This window comes from Cydia splendana, unplaced genomic scaffold (assembly GCF_910591565.1).
Source record: "Cydia splendana unplaced genomic scaffold, ilCydSple1.2 scaffold_45_ctg1, whole genome shotgun sequence".
In the NCBI taxonomy this organism is placed as follows: Eukaryota; Metazoa; Arthropoda; class Insecta; order Lepidoptera; family Tortricidae; genus Cydia; species Cydia splendana.
In genome coordinates, this window is record NW_026946888.1 from 773,088 (window position 1) to 793,790 (window position 20,703).

The window sequence follows — 20,703 nt, forward strand, 5'->3', positions numbered from 1 at the left end:
AGATCTTAACTCATGCAACGTTACAAACAAAATTGCAAAGGCATGGATGCCAAAAATTCGCATATAATTATTTTAACAGATCTAATCATTTATGCGATTTCATTTATGTCTTACATTTAATTAAATTACGAAAAATGTCATAATCGTCACTTAAGAACCCAATTTAAAAACAAATGTAATTAGTAATGTTAAATTGTTGATCAACTGCATAATTTGAATCTTCTAGCTCAGGTGATAAAGTCGCTGTTTGAAAGGATCCATTCTGGTTCACAAATCGACCAGCAAATTTTAATTCAAAATATATTTATATAGACCGTGATTACCTTTCCCTTAACCGTGAATCGTTCAAGACTGTTATTTTTCAAAATGTCGTAAATTTTTATTAGTGCATGATTTTATCAAAGATTGGTCAGGTAACTAAAACTAAACAAGTAAAGCAATTTGTCAACTACATCATCAAACATAATAAATATCAAAATGAAACCATGTTCTTGTGAACATAATCATAACATACACCCAAATATAGATTATATATAAACCTCCTGTTCAACTTAAACTTGTTAGGCATGAGCAGGTATGGTAACGGTACCAATCATATGATATTTAAGAGAACAATAAGATTATTCACAACTTTGAGAAAAAATCTAGTTACTTTTATCAAATATTGCCATTGGAGCTTCTTCACCTTTTCTTTGATACATGACATATATATATTTCAGTTCAGGATTATTGCTGATAAGTGTAAATTTCTACTGCTTAGGGCGTTAAAACTTGAGTTGAATGTCCGTTTCGTCACCCACGTTTTTAGACATGTTTAATGAAAAATGTACGTAATGATTGGTTTCAACGTAATGAAATCTGAGACTTAAGCAGTTCCATGGCTCTTGTTGAAGGTAGTCTTACCAAGTTAGTGTTTAAAAACTGATTATAAACACCTCTCTGATAGAATTTATAGTAAACATACCCATATTGTGCTATCTTTTCTGATGTGACAATCTTAGCCACTCTCTCATTCTTATAACATAGAAATGTTGGAATCCTGAGCGTTGCGAGGGTTTCAAGGCACGTGGGTTAAAAACAAACTTTGCTGCCCTGGTGACACAAACATTTGTATCACATCAACCAGTGACAAATACTGGCTGTAAAACGTTAAATATATAACATATGCTTTCAAATATTTTTATCATTCAAAACCATCACTTGAAATTCCATTCTACTGCTTAACATGAGGAATCAACTCCAAATTTGCACTCTATAGGACTGATTGATTAACACACTGCTTTCAAAGATTAAAGCGAGCTTTTTAGTATTTTGTATTCCAAGTAGAATTTTTTGAAACATTTTTGTATTTATATAATTTACCAAGGAAATTTTTGTATTTAGATAGGTACCTATTTTTTATAAACTATATATATATATACTGACATTTGCAATCTCTTGTATATCAAAGAGCAAGAATGTTCAATAAAATGTAGGCACTTAATTGCATATGTGCTCCGGTGAACCACTAACATACTCGCCTGCTTAACGCCTTTTTGCAAGAATAGGATTACATAAATGTGGGCTTCATTTCATGCCTGAAATAAAACATTAAATTGAACTGAACGAACCAAAAAATGTAACTCTTTAGTTGTACGTGCATATATAAATTGACTTTTCATATGTTACTTTTGATGATGATTACAGTGCATGTGCATAAAATCCCAGCATCTCCACCATGTCGTCAAGCTCACCATACTTGTTAACCTATCGAATGAGATGATGCCTTTACTGATACTGGTTAACGATATGTAATCATACTACATACCTATATGAGGCCTGGACCTTAGTGAGATGACGATTCACTCATTGCTGGTGTCCTACTTTATTACCTGCATATAAAATAAGTTTCACCTGATTATCCACCTGGTTTCTTGAACCTCATAGTCGCCTCCAAACCTCCCCTTATAGCGACCCCATTCCTCACACTAAGTTTACCATAAGATCATATTAGCCATCATCAATTCCCTCGGATCACTGTTCACTCTGAATACTGATATACGTTAGTCACAATTTACATGAGGCACATCATTAATCTAATAACACCATAAGAAAGCCGTTGAATTGATCCCCAAAGCAAAATTCTCCCTCCGTATCTGTTCGCACATAACCTCCCTTTCTTACTATCGTTTGGCGTCTACCCTCTTGTCTTGTCCTAAAAAATCACAATAACCTAGAAGCGGTTATTTAACTTAAACATGACTGCGAGCGCCATCTACTCCATGACGCTGGCAACTATTAGCCGGTTCGCATGTTCGCGACAACATTATAAATCTGAGATATCATGAACTTTATACATAATGATCGTCATATACAATGATATTATATTTAAATAACGTTATACTTAACAAAAATAGATATTTTGATGTTATATCTAACGTTCGTTATATACCTTGAACGGTATACAAAACAAACTTATACAATATGAGCGTATATAATATTAATAATATAGTATAAGTTCTTATGTCTTATATTACTTACCCGCTGTAGAAAAGTACGTATGAACAATTTTGCCTTCACAAACTACGCTAGAAAAACGTATTTGCTGTCGAGCGAAAGTATTTGCGAGGCAATTTAAAGTATATACCTTGATAAATATGGTAATACTCGAAGGTACTAACTGTAAACACTACATATTATTGATAACACATGATGGTAGTGCAATAATAAAGTATTTTTCTTACCTCGGCGTTCGGTCAATATTTCGCGCGCAAAATGCCACCTCCGCTCGCATGCCGGCAGCCACAAGTAGTGCATGCTCCCGGGAATTCCCGGTTCTCAAATTCCCGGGAATTCCCGGGAATTTTATAGTGTCAAAAGAACCGGTACTGAAGACCCGGTACCGGTACTTCCCGGTTCTCATCATATGACTATTTATTCCTATTTCAATAGTAGTCATGTTTTAATACTTTCTCGGGACATTAAATAACATTTAATAATGTTGCTATTTCATAATAGCACCCCGCCGGGACCCAAATAACCCGACAAACTAACCTAGTAAAGTAGGCATTTCAATATTTCCAATCGATATTACGGATAATGGTAAATTGTAAAATTTCACCTAATTTATCTATTTCAATTTCATCTGAAACATTGCTCAGTACTTTTATGCCGGTTACATAGACGGACTATGTTATTAGCAATCTATCCGTTCTCGAGTCGAAATTTTAATTTCTGTATGCCGTGCCGTCATAGTGCTGAGTGCATCGACTACGCTACGGCCGTGTGGCTCGGGCCAGGCGGAGGCAGTGTGCCGGTTAATTTAGTAAAATAGGTTGGAACGCCAATTGAAAATGTTTTTTTTTTTTATAAAATAAGTCATTTATATAGTTATGCAATTATTTATATGAAAATAAGTCTATCATGAAGATTGTACGCTAACACAAACAATTTCTTAAAAATAATCATATGATGCCTTGAGAACCGGGAAGAACCGGGAATCCCGGTTCCGGCCATGCCCAGAACCGGGAAATTAAATTCTTGGTACCGGGACCGGTACTGCATGCCCTAATAGGGCATGCTCCCGGGAATTCCCGGTTCTCAAATTCCCGGGAATTCCCGGGAATTTTATAGTGTCAAAAAAACCGGTACTGAAGACCCGGTACCGGTACTTCCCGGTTCTCATCATATGACTGTTTATTTCCATTTCAATAGTAGTAATGTTTTAGTACTTTAGCTCGGGACATTTAATAATCGTGCTATGAAACGGGGGACCCAAATAACCCGACAAACTAACCTAGTAAAATAGGCCTTCCAATATTTCCAATCGATATTACGGATAATGGTAAATTGTAAAAATTCACCAAACTTTCTATTTCACTTTTGTTTTTATGTGAAACATCGCTCAGTACTTTTATGCCGATTACATAAAGGACTATGGTATTAGCAATCTATGTATGTTTGTGTCGTATGTCCCGATGGAGCCTTAAAGCTACCAAATTACACCTATTTAGATGAATTAGGTGTCTATCTATACATTTTGACCCGGTTACCTTAAGGTATATTTTAAAACAACGTTTAAATCTTAAGTAGGATATTATATTCGAATATTCTTCTTCTAGGAAATTGGTTTTATATGAAAATATTTCGTTCTCGGATCGAATTTTTAACTTGTGTAACACTGTATGCCGTGCCGTCATAGCAGTGAGGGAAGTAGTGTCACCCAATGTATGGGACGTGCAAATTTTGGTATCGGATGAATTCACTTGGCACAGATGAAGTATACGTAAAGCTAAGCCAATCCAGCCCGGTAGCCGTCCGCCACCCCCTGGTGGGTAGGCAGGGGGCCATCCAAAGTTACACACCTTCTATCAGCTTCTATTTACCTACCACCTCGAGTTTGGTATCATTTACAGATAAATCGGGCATGAGGAATTCATATTTGAGACATTTAATGTACAGTTTAATAGAAAAAAATAAAAATAGTGACGCTCAAATCAAAATCGGTTTGCTATTTTTTTATTCAACTATTACTATTATCAGCCGAAACTTCAAATGATAGAAAGTTGAAATTTGCACACCAGGTTACATTTATAATGTGTACAAGAGATAAGAAGCGATTTCAAAATTTTTTTCGAGTGTGGGTCTTGAAACTTTTTATATGCGCATATTATTAGAATACAAGAAAAGTAATTTGAGCGTTTTTAAAAATTCATCCTGCAACGGGGTTAAAAAGGAGTTGAAAGCTTGAATCCATTACAAATTACTTTGACTGCCCCCCCTGCCTACCTGCCAGGGGGTGGCGGATGTCTACCGGGCTCAATTAGCTTAGCTTTACGTATATTACATCTGTGCTAAGTGAATTCATCCGATACCAAAATTTGCACCTTATGACACTACTTCCCGTACTATAGTGCTGAGTGCATCGACTACGCTACGGCCGTATGGCTCGGCCCAGGCGGAGGCAATGTGTGCCGGTTAATTGCGTAAAATAGGTTGGAACACCAAATAATGTTTTTATTTTATTATAAAATAAGTCATTTATTAATATTTATGCAATTATTCATATGAAAATAAGTCATTCATAAAGATTGTACGCTAACACAAACAATTTCTTTAAAATTATCATAAGACGCCTTGAGAACCGGGAAGAACCGGGAATCCCGGTTCCAGACATGCTCAGAACCGGGAAATGTAATTCTTGGTACCGGGACCGGTACTGCATGCCCTAGCCACAAGCCTGCACCGGCGCTCACCGCTCGCTGCGGGTTATTCCCACTAGTTACCACCAAGTTCTTACCAGTGGTAACTACTGGGAATTTTTTTCCCACCTTTTACCACTAGAATAAAAATTCCTAGTAGTTACCACCAAGCCGAGATGGTGGTAACTAGTGGGAATTTTTTTTCCCAGTAGTTACCACTGTTAAAAGGTGGGAATTTTTATTCCCAGTAGTTACCACCAAAATATTGATAGAATTCAATACTAATAAAAACAGTATAAATAGTATAGTATAAATGTAGCGTGCTGTAATAAACAATTGTGTTAGTTAGTGATTCAGTAAACTGCTTTAAAAGTGATCAAAAATATTAAAACAATTTTGCCGGTATAAGTGTAAAAACTAAAATAGAAGAGTCTCATTCTAGTTAAGTAGAAATTAGCTTATTATCCGGACTAAATTTATCTTATTAACTGTAAATTGAATTACATATTTATACAAACGAACAAACAAATCAGTCAAAAACCGACAGAACTGATTTCGTTTTGTTATTTACCGCTACTTCATTTCGTTCTATTATAACACGACGCAAACCTGGAATATGTAGGTATTCATAATTTGTACTCAGGCTAAATAACTAAAGGGCATGGTTGTTATTAAAACCGCTTAGGGCGCGCTTCGGATGGGCTGATTGCTCGAATTAACCAGCATAGGCTCGCATTCCAATTACGTTCAACCTACTAATTATTTGTTTTGCTAGTACCAGTTGAAAGTTTCAACCTACTAATTATTTGTTTTGCTAGTACCTGTTGAAAGTTTCAACCTACTAATTATTTGTTTTGCTAGTACCTGTTGAACATTTCAACCTACTAATTATTTGTTTTGCTAGTACCGGTTGAAAGTTTCAACCTACTAATTATTAGTTTTGCTAGTACCGGTTGAAAGTTTCAACCTACTAACTATTTGTTTTGCTAGTACCAGTTGAAAGTTTCAACCTACTAATTATTTGTTTTGCTAGTACCAGTTGAACATTTCAACCTACTAATTATTTGTTTTGCTAGTACCGGTTGAAAGTTTCAACCTACTAATTATTTGTTTTGCTAGTACCGGTTGAAAGTTTCAACCTACTAATTATTTGTTTTGCTAGTACCTGTTGAAAGTTTCAACCTACTAATTATTTGTTTTGCTAGTACCGGTTGAAAGTTTCAACCTACTAATTATTTGTTTTGCTAGTACCGGTTGAAAGTTTCAACCTACTAATTATTTGTTTTGCTAGTACCGGTTGAAAGTTTCAACCTACTAATTATTTGTTTTGCTAGTACCGGTTGAAAGTTTCAACCTACTAATTATTTGTTTTGCTAGTACCAGTTGAACATTTCAACCTACTAATTATTTGTTTTGCTAGTACCGGTTGAAAGTTTCAACCTACTAATTATTTGTTTTGCTAGTACCGGTTGAAAGTTTCAACCTACTAACTATTTGTTTTGCTAGTACCAGTTGAACGTTTCAACCTACTAATTATTACTTATACCAACTGCAGCATAGATGTGATGTACAGTTTACTTCTTGCAATTTATTTTTCTTGTTAGTCTGACTCCGACTTACTACTCAATTCATTTGATGCTGAGTTTACGTGTCTACTCCTACAGTAAAACAATAACAAAGCCCTTGGCATTCATCAGTCTAAGTACGCTATCTATAGTTCTTGACTCACTTGACATCGTAAAGGTCCTTGATAATTTAACTGGTCCGTTACTTGCTAGCATTGTTTATTATCATAAACAGCACATACCTATGTATATATAAATACATGTTAAATCGACACCAAGTTAACATCGATTCATACCCATATCGTGCTATAAATAGCATTTCAATTGATTATAACTGGTTATTTTAACCGAACAATAATTCTTTTAGGACATAAGGTCCATAAAATGTATACAACTATACCGACTTGATATGCAGGTTTCTCTATACGTTCCCTCATGTAAAAATATCTTAGTATTTAATTACACGACTAAGTAGTACGGCTACCACCAGTTTTGACATTGACAGATACGCTCGCGTCTACGTAAATTACTTTCTATACATCTCGCTTGCACTAATATGCGAGTAAGAGCGAGATGCATAGAAAGTAAGTTACTTAGACGCGAGCGTATCTGTCAATGTCAAAACTGGTGGTAGTGCTTTAGGTCGGTATATTTTAAGTATGAACCGTAAATACACAACTCATAATAATCATGATTTCCGCGAAGGTAGTTTGATTATTTACCCTTTATATCAACTCAGCCTCCTTGCGGATCATACGTGGTCCAAAAGGAGCCGGTCACAAGCCCGGATAAATGAGGAGTGCACAGGTCGTGTTGTCATCTTGGGGGAAACCCCATCATGGCAACACGCCCCAAAACCCCCAGGGTCAAGGTGGGAGGACGTGCCGAGGGCCCTCACAGCCGGCTGTGGGCAGCGGGGGGTTGGTGCTGATTGGGCTCGCAAGCGGAAGAGGGGAGGGGGAGCAGGGCCTGTGGTGTGTCTAGTGGAAGGGGAGGGGCGGTTGTCGGGGAACCCCGGGGTGTCGCGGAGAGATGCCCTTGGGGTGAACCACTTCTGCTCCGAACCGGAAGCTGGAGTGGTGGGAAACATGTGCACAAGTGTTCGCCCCGGGAGGTCATGAGCGACTTCCTTGGGGTAAACCAACGTGCACATTCCCATCACAACGAAGCAACACAGGAGCTGTTCTTCCATGCTTGCGAGCTCACTCAGCATAATCGCTGTCGCTAACGACTATGCGTAGGAGAGTGGCGTCACTGCGTAGGTGTAAATGTTGCTGGGTGCAGGCAAGGGAGCACTGCTGACCACCCTAATTTTATTTCTTCCCATTTAATCAAATAGTGTATGGAGAATTTAAAGCAAAACAATCAAAAAAAAATCAAAACCAACACCGCGCAAGCGGCGAAGCGACCCGTCAGGGTAGAAGAATGTGAGGGCGGGAGATCAGCTGGTGGACCCCCGACCGTAGCACGGGAGGGGGGGAAACCAGAGGATGGACCCCCAAACATTGAAGAGGGTGGAACTCTGAGCTCCGACGAGGAGACCAGAGGAGCACGACGAGAAGCTAGGGAGGGTACTCCAGATGTCCTACAACTGGGGGGCCTCACGCTGCAGGAAGAGGAGCTGCTGCGTTCGCCAAAGGGAAGGGAAACCGAAAGGGAAGCTACACCGGTGGTGAACGAGCCGTTCCATAAGTATGAGTCCAAGGCGCAGAAGAGGAAAGCCAAGGAACTTAGGAGAAAGGCGGCGATTGCTGGGGAAAGGGGTGGCGTTCCAGGGAGTAACACCAAAGGGGATGCCAAACCTGGCCCGAGCAAACGTGGCCTGAAGATGAAAAGGCAGAGCACTGATGAGGGTCGCTCGGAGCGTCCTCCGGCGAAGCGCCAGAATCAAGGCAAGGCTGCTGCAGAGGGACCACGGAACGTCGCGAAGGCGAACCGAGGTCTGGCTGTGGCAGTGTGTCGCGAGGATGGCGTTTCGGTGGACGAGGCTCTAGCGAAGCTCATCAGGAAGAAGCTTACGCAGCTGATCGAGGTGGTCGTCCTCAAGGTTGTAAGGGGGGAGCCTGGCTTAGTAGCACCTAGATTCGCTACGTCGGGGTTGGTGTCGGAAGGATTCTTCCTTGTGACACCAAAATCGACGGAGTCGAGGGAGTGGCTGCTAAGTCAGGACTTCGGAGAGCTGGACGGGCACAAGATCAGCGTGCGTAAGCTGGAGCAGACCAGGGTGCAGGTCTGGGTTCCGGGCGATGCGGAGACGGAGTATGTAAAGGAGTTCCTTTACGCTCAGAACCCGGATCGACCGGAGCTCAGGATCCTGGAATGGAAGGCGGCTGGAAGGGACGCTCTGGAGCTAGGGACCAGACTAACCTTCTTGGTTCCGGAAGGAGTTGAGGAGAACTGGGGCGAGGAGAAGACTAAAGTGCTGGACTTCTCAGCTACCAGCGTAAGAGTTAGGATCTTGAGGGCAAACACAAATCAACAACCCTCAGATCCTAAAAACGAAGAACCCGAGCTGAAGCAGGAGAGTGCTGTACCGGGCGATATCCATACGGAGGGGACGGAGAGTATGGATGTCGTCGACGGAAGTGAACTCTCCGGGTAGCAGCTAGGGGACAGCGACACTATACACCAAACAACACAATGAACACACAAAGAACACTACACAAACACCAACACACAAAAACACACATAAACATATGCCAAGTAAACCTCCAACACTGCAAGGATGCAATGTCCGAGCTAGGACAATTCGTTAGGAGGGCTGAAGTTGATATAGCACTGCTGCAAGAACCTTATGCATGGAAGAATCAGGTGGCAGGCCTGGGACATCTGGGGGGTGCTCTCCACTACGAAGGGAATGGTGAGCTCCCTCCAAGAGCATGCATATATGTGAGCAATGATATAAGAAACATGGGTTGTGTCATGACCATATGTTACAGAGACCTCGTGGTGGTGGAGACACACTTCACGACGAAAGAAGGGAGAAGATACAAGGTGGCGCTGGCGTCCTGTTACATGCCGGGCGACGGAGTGGCACCGACAAAAGAACTAGAAGAAACGGTACTTAGGTACACAGGTAAAGGAATACCCCTGATTGTTGGTGGCGATGCTAACGCACATCACGAGGTGTGGGGTAGCACCGACACCAATGACAGGGGAGAATCATTAATAGAATTTATAATTAGCAACGACCTAGAAATTATGAACACAGGTAACACACCAACGTTTGTAACGAGAGCAAGGAGAGAAGTGCTTGATATCACTATAGTAACGAAAGAGATGGGCGACAAGGTTAAGAGCTGGAGGGTGGATGAGGGGGATAGCATGTCTGACCACCGCAGGATACTCTACAGCATCGATTGTCGCTTAGAAAAGATGAAGGTAAGAAATCCACGTAAAGCAGACTGGATGAAGTACGAAGAGGAGCTAAGGGAAGTAACTGCTTCGGGAGTCAGGTATGAGAATGTGAATGACCTAGAATATGGGGCACTCAGACTGAATGAGATCATAATAGGAGCATACCACAAGGCATGCCCGGAGAAACTGGTGCAAACAGGGAAAGGGCAACCTTGGTGGAATAGAGAAATGCAGAAGGTAAGGAAAAAGGTGCGCCGGGCAATGAGAGTAGCAACCAAAAGGGATGACTCTCAGAGCTGGGACGCGTACAGAGAGATCAGGAACAAATACACCAGACTGAGAGAGAAAGCTAGACTAGAGGGCTGGAGGAGGTTTACGGGAGACATAAACAGCTATTCAGAGGGGGCGCGAGTGGTAAAACTGCTAGCAGGAGATCGAGCGTGCCAACTGGGTAGTTTGAGAATAAATGGAGACTTGGTTACGGAACCGGAAGAGATATTGTTCGTGACTAGGCGCTGAGTATTTTTGAGAGTTCGACCTTTTCTTGGATGGTGAAATAAAAATCCGAAATTTAACGTGCTTACTCTTATAATTCTAAAAGCTTAATCTACGTGTCCATGATTCGAGGATATTGGGGTAGAGGGGGACAATATGTCGTGACGTAGGGTGACGAAGGCGTATATAGAGCTCCGTATTGGCCGCGATATGTGTGACGCGACATACGCAACTGAGTCGCTCCTACCAGAGATGTCGCTGTGGGTCTCGTACGGAACATGCCCCCGGCCTTGAAAGATCTGGCTTTCAAGAGGATTCTTGGCCTTCTCTCCTCTCTTCATCAGGCTGAGACACCAAGGGGCAGATTTTGGTGTAGGCGCGTCTTATGATGCCAGATGCGGTATAGATGTCTGCCACTCTTGACACACCGTCTCGCCCAGGGATAGTCTTGACGACGCGTCCTAGATGCCATTTTAGCGGAGGCAGGTTGTCGTCCTTTATGAGAACCAGTGTGTTCGGCTTCAGGTCTTCGCAGTGGCTTCTCCATTTGGATCGCGTCTGTAATTCGGAGACGTACTCCTTGGACCACCGGGTCCAAATATGCTGCCGTATCTTCTCCACCATCTGGTACCGGTTGAGTCGATGAGCAGGCGCGTGCTGAAGGTCCTCTGAGGCGGGCGATGTCAAAGTGCGACCGACGAGAAAGTGCGCAGGGCTCAGAGGAAGGAAGTCGTGCGGATCCGATGACATGGCGTACAAAGGACGGGAATTCAGGACGGCTTCAATTTGGCTTAACGCCGTGCTAAATTCCTCGAATGTGAGGTGAGCGTTTCCAATAACACGGCGTATATGAAATTTGCAAGATTTTACTCCAGCTTCCCATAGGGAACCAAAATGGGGCGCGTAAGGTGGAATAAAATGAAATTTAATATTACAACTAGTAGCGTAATCTATGATGTCGGGACTACATTGAGACAAAAACTTGGCAAAATCGTGCATTAAACCCACAAAGTTCCTGCCATTATCCGAAAATATTTCGTTAGGCTTGCCGCGTCTAGCTATAAAGCGTTTGAGAGCTAGAAGGTAAGCATCGGTGGTCAGATCACTGACAAGCTCTAAGTGGATGGCTCGCGTAACAAAACATACAAACAAACAAATATATGCTTTAACAGTTTGAGCACCTCTGCCTTTGCGATTTAATATGAAAACTGGCCCTGCATAGTCCACACCACAAGTTAAGAAGGGATATGTAGGCGTAATTCTCTCCTCGGGTAAATTTCCCATGAAAGGAGTAAGGGTTTTCCCTCTTAATCGCTTGCAAACAACACAATCATAAAAGATCTTTCGCGCAAGATTCCTACCACCTAGTGGCCACCAAGCATCATGCAGTTCAAAAAGAAGGGCTTGAGGCGCAGCGTGTAAAAGTTTCTTATGTTCGTGGCGAAATAATAAAAGCGTAAAGTGATGTTTGCTTGTAATTAATATAGGGTGCCTTTTTTCATACGTAAAGTATTGCGAATAACCAATGCGACCGCCGACTCGCATGACACGATCTTCATCGATAAACAAATTTAATTTACTTAAATTATGCTTAGATGTAACTGTTTGTTTATTAGTCAATAGCTTGTACTCATCTGGGAACGATTCAAGTTGAGACAGTCTGACTAATAAATTTGTTGATTCCCGCAGTTCCTCGACGCTAATACTGCCCGCACGCTTATTATTTTTATTGCGCGCGTTGTAAATGAAGCGTAAAACGTAAGATGCGGCGTGTATCATGCGCGAGAACTGAGAAAACCGTTCGAAAGGGAATAATGACACTTCAGTGGTAGCGGTAAGCGCTAATTCTACGTTAGATTTGACCTCCGGCAGTATGTCGTGCGTATCATTCGAACTCGGTAATTTTGGCATGTTTTTAGGGTCAAAGTTAGAATCCTGCAGAAATTCAGGTCCTTTCCACCATAAACTGGATCCAGCCAGGTCTTCCAATCGAACGCCTCTCGAAACTAAGTCAGCCGGGTTAACTTTACCGCTGACGTGGCGCCATGGAAGCCCTTTGGTCAGTTCATGGATCTCAGTCACCCGATTCTGCACGAAAGTTTTTAATAAATTAGGTGCCATGCGCAACCACCCTAAAACACAAGTCGAATCGGAGTAAAATATGACGTCATCAAATTTGCAGTGAAGACTATTTATGACCTTGTCATATAATTTAGCGCCTAGAAGTGCACTGCAAAGTTCTAATCGGGGTGTACTTAGGACTTTAATGGGAGATAATTTTCCTTTCGAACATAACAATCGTGAGCATACTTCATCATCATCATTTATTGTGCGAATATAAATGCAAGTGCCATAAGCAACCTGTGACGCGTCTGTAAAGATATGCATTTCTATGCGCGTATAATTATTGCTACCCATTACATAACGCGGCACACGGATAGTACTTATGGCAAGTGATAATGATTTAGTAAAATCATTCCAGGTGCGCATGACGTCAGAAGGGACTTCGTCGTCCCAATCAAGTTTAAGAAGCCATAAACGCTTGAGTAAGACCTTGGCTAGCATAATGGTTGGACTTAGTAAACCTAAAGGGTCATAAATTTGCGAAATATGTGATAAAATAATACGCTTGGTTACTTTGTCATTGGGCTTCATCAAATCAAGTTGCGAGTTAAAATAAAATTGATCATAGTAATTATTCCAACCTATGCCCAATGTCTTTGAATTGCAGTCTTTATCGAACGTTAGTTTAGTTTGCGCGTCAGACAGCAGTGCGAAATTAGACTCTAACGACGGCTCGCTAAAGTTAAATACCCACTTTTGTAACGGAAAACAACCTGATTGCAATGTTCGCGCGGTTTCATTGCATAATCGTAACAATTCAAGTTTATCCTGTGACCCAGTTATCATGTCGTCTACGTAAAAATCTTCGTTAATTATTCTTTTAACGTCGGGATCGGTGCATTCAGTGGCTAACTGTTTTAAACAACGGACACTTAAGAAAGCCGCCGACGCCATACCGTAAGTGACACGATTTAAACGATAAATTTGAATCGGTTCGTCGGGGCTGTCGCGCCAAAGGATCAGCTGAAGGTCGCGTTGATTTTCTGCCATCAGTACCTGACGATACATTTTAGCTACGTCCGCGCAGGCCACGTAACGATGCTGCCTAAAGCGTAAAAGAATCGACAGAAGGTCGCCCTGGATCGCGGGACCTACCATTTGAAGATCGTTCAGTGATGTACCACTACTAGATGCCGCACTAGCATCAAAGACTGCTCTTAATCGTGTAGTTGTGGATTCACGAAAAACTCCATGATGTGGCAAGAAGAAATGCGGTGAGTCATATGACGTAACTTTACTCATGTGCCCTAAATCGAGGTATTCATGCATAAAGTCAGTATATAATTTTTTACACGTTTCTGAACGCTGTAATCGTTTTTCCAGCGCCAGCAAACGACGTTCAGCTTGAGGATAAGTTTCTCCTAGCATTTCGGGTGGCTGCTTGAGTGGCATGCTAACACAGAACCTTCCTTCGCTGTCGCGCGTAGTGGTGCGAACGAAATGCTCCTCGCAAGCCTTCTCTTCGTCAGACAATGCGTCTCGAGTGGTAGGTACCTCCTCAATCTCCCAGAACCGCCGTAATAGCGAATCTGTTGTTTGCGTAAAATTACATTGGATGTGGCCTTCAATGCGTGCGTTTAAATTGATAGGACCTGCTACTACCCATCCAAATTCGGTGTTTAATAAGTAAGGACCGTTACGTAATTTTAATTTTTCCTTTGTAAACAAATCCCAAAACTTTTCACCACCTATTAAGATATCGAAATCTTTGTATTCTAAAAATTGCGGATCTGCCAGTTGTATATTTTCTGGAATATCGAATTTTGCGCAATGTTCATATACAACTGGCATTGATGTGTTTATTTCCGATAAAACAAAACAATGTAAATTTGTTGTGTAGTCGCTAATGCGCGATTTTATTTGGACATTGCAGGTTTGCGTACACTGCGTCACAGTGCGACCTACACCGCTTATTTCGTGAGTGGACTGTACTAATTGTGCGCCTAATAAATCACGTAAGGATTCTTTTATAAAAGATCGTTGTGAGCCGTTATCAATAAGAGCGATAACAGTATGCGGTTTATTATTTTTATCAATCACGTCGATAAGCGCAGTTGACAACAAGACCGGCCTCAAGGTCGGCGGCTGCGAAGGAATTCGCTGACAATGCACATTGACCGACACGGCGGCGGCCGAACTAGATGCAGCGGCGGCCGAAGTGGATGCAGCGGGGGCCGTGACGTCAGCGGGGGCAGGGACGCGAGTGCACTCATCACTAGGAGGATGGATAATTGAATTATGTTTATTATTACACTTGCGACACGGACCGAATACGCATGACTCCACGGAATGACCCGCTCGTAGGCAGTTAGTGCATAACTTGTTGTCGGCAACAAACTTAAGTTTAGATTCGTAGTTAGTATCAAGAAATTTGACACAGGAATAAAGTGGATGATTCATTTTACACATAGGGCACGCGAATTTCGATTTATGCTGTGATTTTTGTGGTTTGCTGTTGGTAGAAACATTGCAGTGCACTTTGTTATTATTGTAATTATGAGTGGAGCTAGGAGTGATATGTTTTTTGTTCACTTCGTGCTTATCGCGTAAACTCGAACCTTGTGAATGTGATGCCTGCAATGTTTCTAACATATCTGCACGGTTTCGTAAAAATTGCAATAAATCATCCAATTTAATCTTCATCTGAGTGTCGCCGCTCGTAAGGCTACTTTTATGTTGTTCCCACTCGCGTTCAGTGGTTTTATCGAGCTTTGACACTAAGATGTAAATAATCAGAGTATCCCATGACGATGTAGGTTCGCCTAGGACTTTTAAAGCGCGTAAATTTTTTAGTGTTGTGTCAATTAACTTTCTAATAAGTATATGCGATTCTTTAGGCAACGACTGAAGAGTAAATAGTGCCTTGACGTGATTGTGGATTAATAACCTGTTGTTATTGTAGCGATTAAGAAGGAGATCCCATGCCACCGCGTAGTTACTTGACGTTAGTTCGAGCGCTTCTATTACTAACAAAGCACTACCAGTCAGCGATGATTTTAGGTAGTGGAACCTTTGGATGTCACAGAGATCCTTCGAATTGTGAACTAGTGATAAATAAATATCTCTAAATGCGAGCCAGTTTTCATACGTGCCGTCAAAAGAGGGAAGTGATAAAACTGGCAGTTTAATTGCCTTCATTGTTGTGTTTTGCGTAACAGTGGGACTTTTGCTTTCTGTACTATTAAATTGACTTAGAATAGACTCGGCGAGGGCCTGCGCAGTGAAATAACTATCCTCAAACTGTTCTCGTTGCGTTAACTGGTCATCGAGATTCGATTCGAACACATTCGCTTCGATTTGAGTTTGAAGATCGTTAAATTCAGTGTACAGGGTCTCTGCTCCGTGTATGCGTAGTTTTAAATTTATTCTACAAGGCTCAGTTAAAGCGTCTAAATTATCGCTACAGCTTTGAATGTGGGTTGCGAACTTTGTGAGTCTAGCCTTTATAATGCCACGTTTTTTCACCAATTCGCGAACTTGAGGTTCAATCGCGGCATCGCAGATGGCCCTAGCTGGCGATTTATCGCGTGGTTTACTAGTATTTGGTACTACAATATCATCTAGCCCCATTTTGGTTAGGTTTAGTATAGAAAGCTGGAGTACTCACGTGTGGACTTTGGACCCTGATGCAACTCCGCGTTGTGTAGCGGCGAAAAGGAGTCCCAATACCGGTCACGCAAAGATTACTCGTCACGGGCTCACTGGAATTGATTAAGCACGGTATTAAGCAACTGAAGACAAAGGGTTAGGTATAGGGTGGCTGGATGTCCGTACCGAAATATGCGCGTTTAAAATCGTTGGATGTCCAGTTCTCGTCCTATAGCTATCCGCAGTTTCCCAAATTAGCGCGTCCTTGGGTGTCTTCGTGCTGCATACGCGCCTTCCGTCCAAGAAGAAATGTCGATGCGCTTTCTCTTCCAAAGGTGCTGCTTCTCAATGGCCTCTCAATTCGTACTCGACGATTGGCGAAGAAACCGTTGATTATATCCGGCTCGAAGGACCAATATGTTCGTGACTAGGCGCTGAGTATTTTTGAGAGTTCGACCTTTTCTTGGATGGTGAAATAAAAATCCGAAATTTAACGTGCTTACTCTTATAATTCTAAAAGCTTAATCTACGTGTCCATGATTCGAGGATATTGGGGTAGAGGGGGACAATATGTCGTGACGTAGGGTGACGAAGGCGTATATAGAGCTCCGTATTGGCCGCGATATGTGTGACGCGACATACGCAACTGAGTCGCTCCTACCAGAGATGTCGCTGTGGGTCTCGTACGGAACAGATATTAAGCGTCATGCTGAAATCACATTTTCCGAACTGTGTAGAGGTGACAGAAATAGGTAAACAGGAAGGTCAGGAGGAGTCCGACTGGGCGGCGGCATTGGAGGTGGTGGAGGAGGAGAGGGTTGAATGGGCGATCAACTCCTTTGCGTCTTTCAAGGCTGCGGGCCCGGACGGAATCTTACCGGCACTACTGCAGAAAGGATATAGATACATAAAGGAGAATCTGGTGGAATTATACAGGGCAAGTATGGCCCTAAGCTATATTCCAATGGTATGGAGAGAGGTAAGGGCGGTCTTCCTGCCTAAACCGGGGAAGAAATCGTACCAAGAGGCGAAATCATTTAGAAGCATAAGTCTGTCGTCGTTTGTGCTAAAGGCTTTAGAGAAGGTAATAGATAAGCATATAAGAGAGAAAGTGGAAAGCAGCGGAAGCCCCCTACACGGGAATCAGCACGCTTACATGGCAGGAAAATCAACGGAGACAGCCCTACACAACCTAACGGTAAGGGTGGAAAGAGCATTAGACACAAAACAATACGCACTAGGCTGCTTCTTCGACGTAGAGGGGGCCTTTGATAAGGCTACGTTCGACGCCGTAGAAGAAAGCCTGAGGAGAGAGGGCATCCGACCGACAATAGCAAAATGGATAGGAAAAATGCTAAAAGGCAGATCCATAACGGCGGAGCTAGGAGGAGTATCAAAGAAGATCAGTCCAAAAAGAGGCTTCCCACAAGGGGGATGTCTGTCCCCCCTGATGTGGTGCCTACTTCTTGACTCAATGGTGAAGGAGCTCAACAGAGGGGGTATGTATATGCAGGCCTACTCTGATGACGGAGTGCTACTAGTGAGAGGGGCGGTTCTTAGCGTCATAAGAGATATAATGGCAAAAGGCCTCAGACAGGTACTGAGGTGGTGTAGAGAGAGAGGACTGGATCTCAATCCGTCGAAAACAAAGCTAGTGCTATTCACTAATAAGAGAATAAAGGAGATGAGACCCTTAGAGATACAAGGCATAGAAATAGAAATGGTGAACGAGCTGAAATATCTGGGAGTGACTCTAGACAGTACACTCAGATACAAAACTCACATCAAAGAACAGACGGCAAAAGCCATAAGAACACTGTGTCAATGCAAAAGGGCAGTGGGGAAGAATTGGGGACTGAAGCCAGGTATGATCCACTGGATCTACAAGGCGGTGATACTCCCCAGGGTGCTATACGGGGCAGTGATATGGTGGCATAGGGCCCGTATTAAAGAATACCAAAAAGACCTAACCAAAGTACAGAGATTAGCGTGCCTCATGATGACAGGGGCCATGAGAACGACCCCGACACATGCATTAGAGGTAATGCTAGGCCTGAAGCCACTCTGGATAGAGGTAGAGAAAAGAGCCACTGAACAGTGGTATAGAATGAAAGCATGCAAGGAATGGAGAGGAAGCTGTGTGGACAAGAGACACGCGCTGATACAAAAAGAGGCGCTATCAAAATTTGAGATGCTGATGGCTAATAACGACCTTATAAAAAGGCAGGAGATATTTGACAAGAAGTATAGGATACATATAGGAGAGAGAGACAACTGGAAGGTAGAAGTCAGTCACCCGACGACTATCTGTTTTACGGATGGCTCTAGAAGAAGCTCAACGAAACTAGCAGGAGCAGGCATAGTAATCCCTAAACTGGGAGAGAAGGTATCAATACCGTTGGGCAGGTATGCTAGCGTATTTCAAGCAGAGGTATGTGCAATAGCGCGCTGTGCACATATAATTAAAGAGAGTGTGCAGCAAGAAGGCGCTGTTGTAATATATACCGATAGCCAAGCAGCACTGAAGGCACTAAAGAAAACATCGGTTACCTCCTCCCTTGTGAGAGAATGTCGGGAGGAGCTTAACTCGATAGGCAAACGAAGAAGCGTCACGGTGGCATGGGTACCAGGACACCAAGGAGTGACGGGTAATGAGAAAGCGGACGAGATGGCAAGGATGGGGGCGGAAACGGATCACATTGGTCCGGAACCGGCTCTACCTATGTCAGCGGACGTCACGAAGGGAGTCATAGAGAAGGTAAAAGAGATGGAAGCACAAAGAGAATGGGAAGAAGAAACTGGATGTAGACAGTCGAAGATGATGATCAAAGGCATAGATCACAGGAGAACCAGGTATCTTCTGAAACTAGGTAAGAGTAGTCTGAGACTTCTGACAGGCATTATTACAGGTCATAATACTCTCAATAGACACCTTAAGATAATGGAGATTAGCAGAGATGCCTCCTGTCCACACTGTGGTAAGGAGGAGACTAGCTTACACCTACTAGCAGAATGTATCATGTATGCGGCACCGCGATATAATACATTCGGCAAAGACACACTAAAAGAGAACGAACTAAAGGACGTCGAACTCAAAGATGTCCTTCTGTTCTGCAGGAAAACAAGAAGATTTGAGGAGAATGGTGAGGGAATGCCGCCGGGACAGTAACCTGCAGCTCCGACTCCAGGGAATCGGGCTGAATGAACGCGACACGCGATCGACAGCCCGCCTGCTTCCGGCCAGGCGTCCCTACACTACATCTACATCTACCCTTTATATCATATGAATTCTAATATACGATTTTGAGTCAGAAAATAAACCATGTACCATCTGTATTTGTAACACGCAAACCATCAGCATATTCGTTTCTGTCATTTCATGGAAATATTCATGGCTAATACGTCGGTGCCACATCATAGGAATAATGTAACATGAGTACATTATTTTTTGTAGTGACCTCAATTATTGATCTATCTTGCATTGATTACACTTTTGGATTTACATTCAGGCTCACGCACAGTAGCCATTTAGGCTGGGGAATAAACTTTGAATTGTTCGAGAACATCACATTATGTCCTACAGTATATTTGTGTTTGAAATATTATAGAACACTATTTTGTGAATGTATGTGTAAAATTATCTCAAAAAAATATATTGAGATTTTTCGAAATTTTTTTTTTAAAAATTTAGTTTTTAAAAAGATATAAACATTAAATTGTACAGTAGTGATTTTTTATTCAAAGAGCAAAACTAAATATTTTACACTGTAAGTAAAGTATCCACGACTTTTTTAGTGGTGCATACGTCACGAGGAATAAAAATGTTTAAAATAAATAATTACTATACAACATTAATTAAACACTTGGTGATTTTCCACTATATTGTTACGCCAATTATTCTACTCAATATAAAAAAAAGAAAATCCAGGGGATTTTGTTTTTACTATTTTTTTAACAATTATAACGAATGTTAGCCCACGCGCACTAATTCTACAGTATTTTTTTTTAATGCACCATAAAGCCTGTACTGAATGTTATCACAGCGTCAAAGTATCTCCTATTAATACACTGAGCGTTTGACACAATTGTTAAAATGGTTATCCTTAAATTATTTAAATGATCGGCGCGGGGTGGGAGGGGAAGGGAGGCATTGACGATAACTCAAAACATGCGACCGCAGAGTAACGCGTCGACTCAGGATGTAGCTTAGAGGATATAACCAACGGAGACGCCATGTCTAAAATTATCGGTACAAAATAGTCTGCCGTTTTTTGCGGGGGAGGGGCACATCAAATGTATAGGTACCTACGTCATGTCAGATAAACGTCAGTCCATACATATGGTTCACATGTGGTTGACCATTGGCCGCCTATTTTCGACAGAGGGGAACGCCT

At 42.1% G+C, this 20,703-nt stretch overlaps 1 protein-coding gene and 1 long non-coding RNA gene across 2 annotated transcripts in view; both read left to right on the forward strand.

Moving 5' to 3' along the window:
- The window catches only part of LOC134805609 (uncharacterized), a 401,522-nt gene that overhangs the window by 94,838 nt on the left and 285,981 nt on the right, over nucleotides 1-20,703 (forward strand). The window lies entirely within an intron of this gene.
- Nucleotides 8,088-19,506, forward strand: LOC134805578 (uncharacterized). Its single transcript, XM_063778854.1, has 3 exons — nucleotides 8,088-9,605; nucleotides 9,685-9,821; nucleotides 19,427-19,506. The coding sequence occupies exon 1, from the start codon at nucleotides 8,088-8,090 to the stop codon at nucleotides 9,345-9,347; it is 1,260 nt and encodes a 419-aa protein (XP_063634924.1). The 3' UTR covers nucleotides 9,348-9,605; nucleotides 9,685-9,821; nucleotides 19,427-19,506.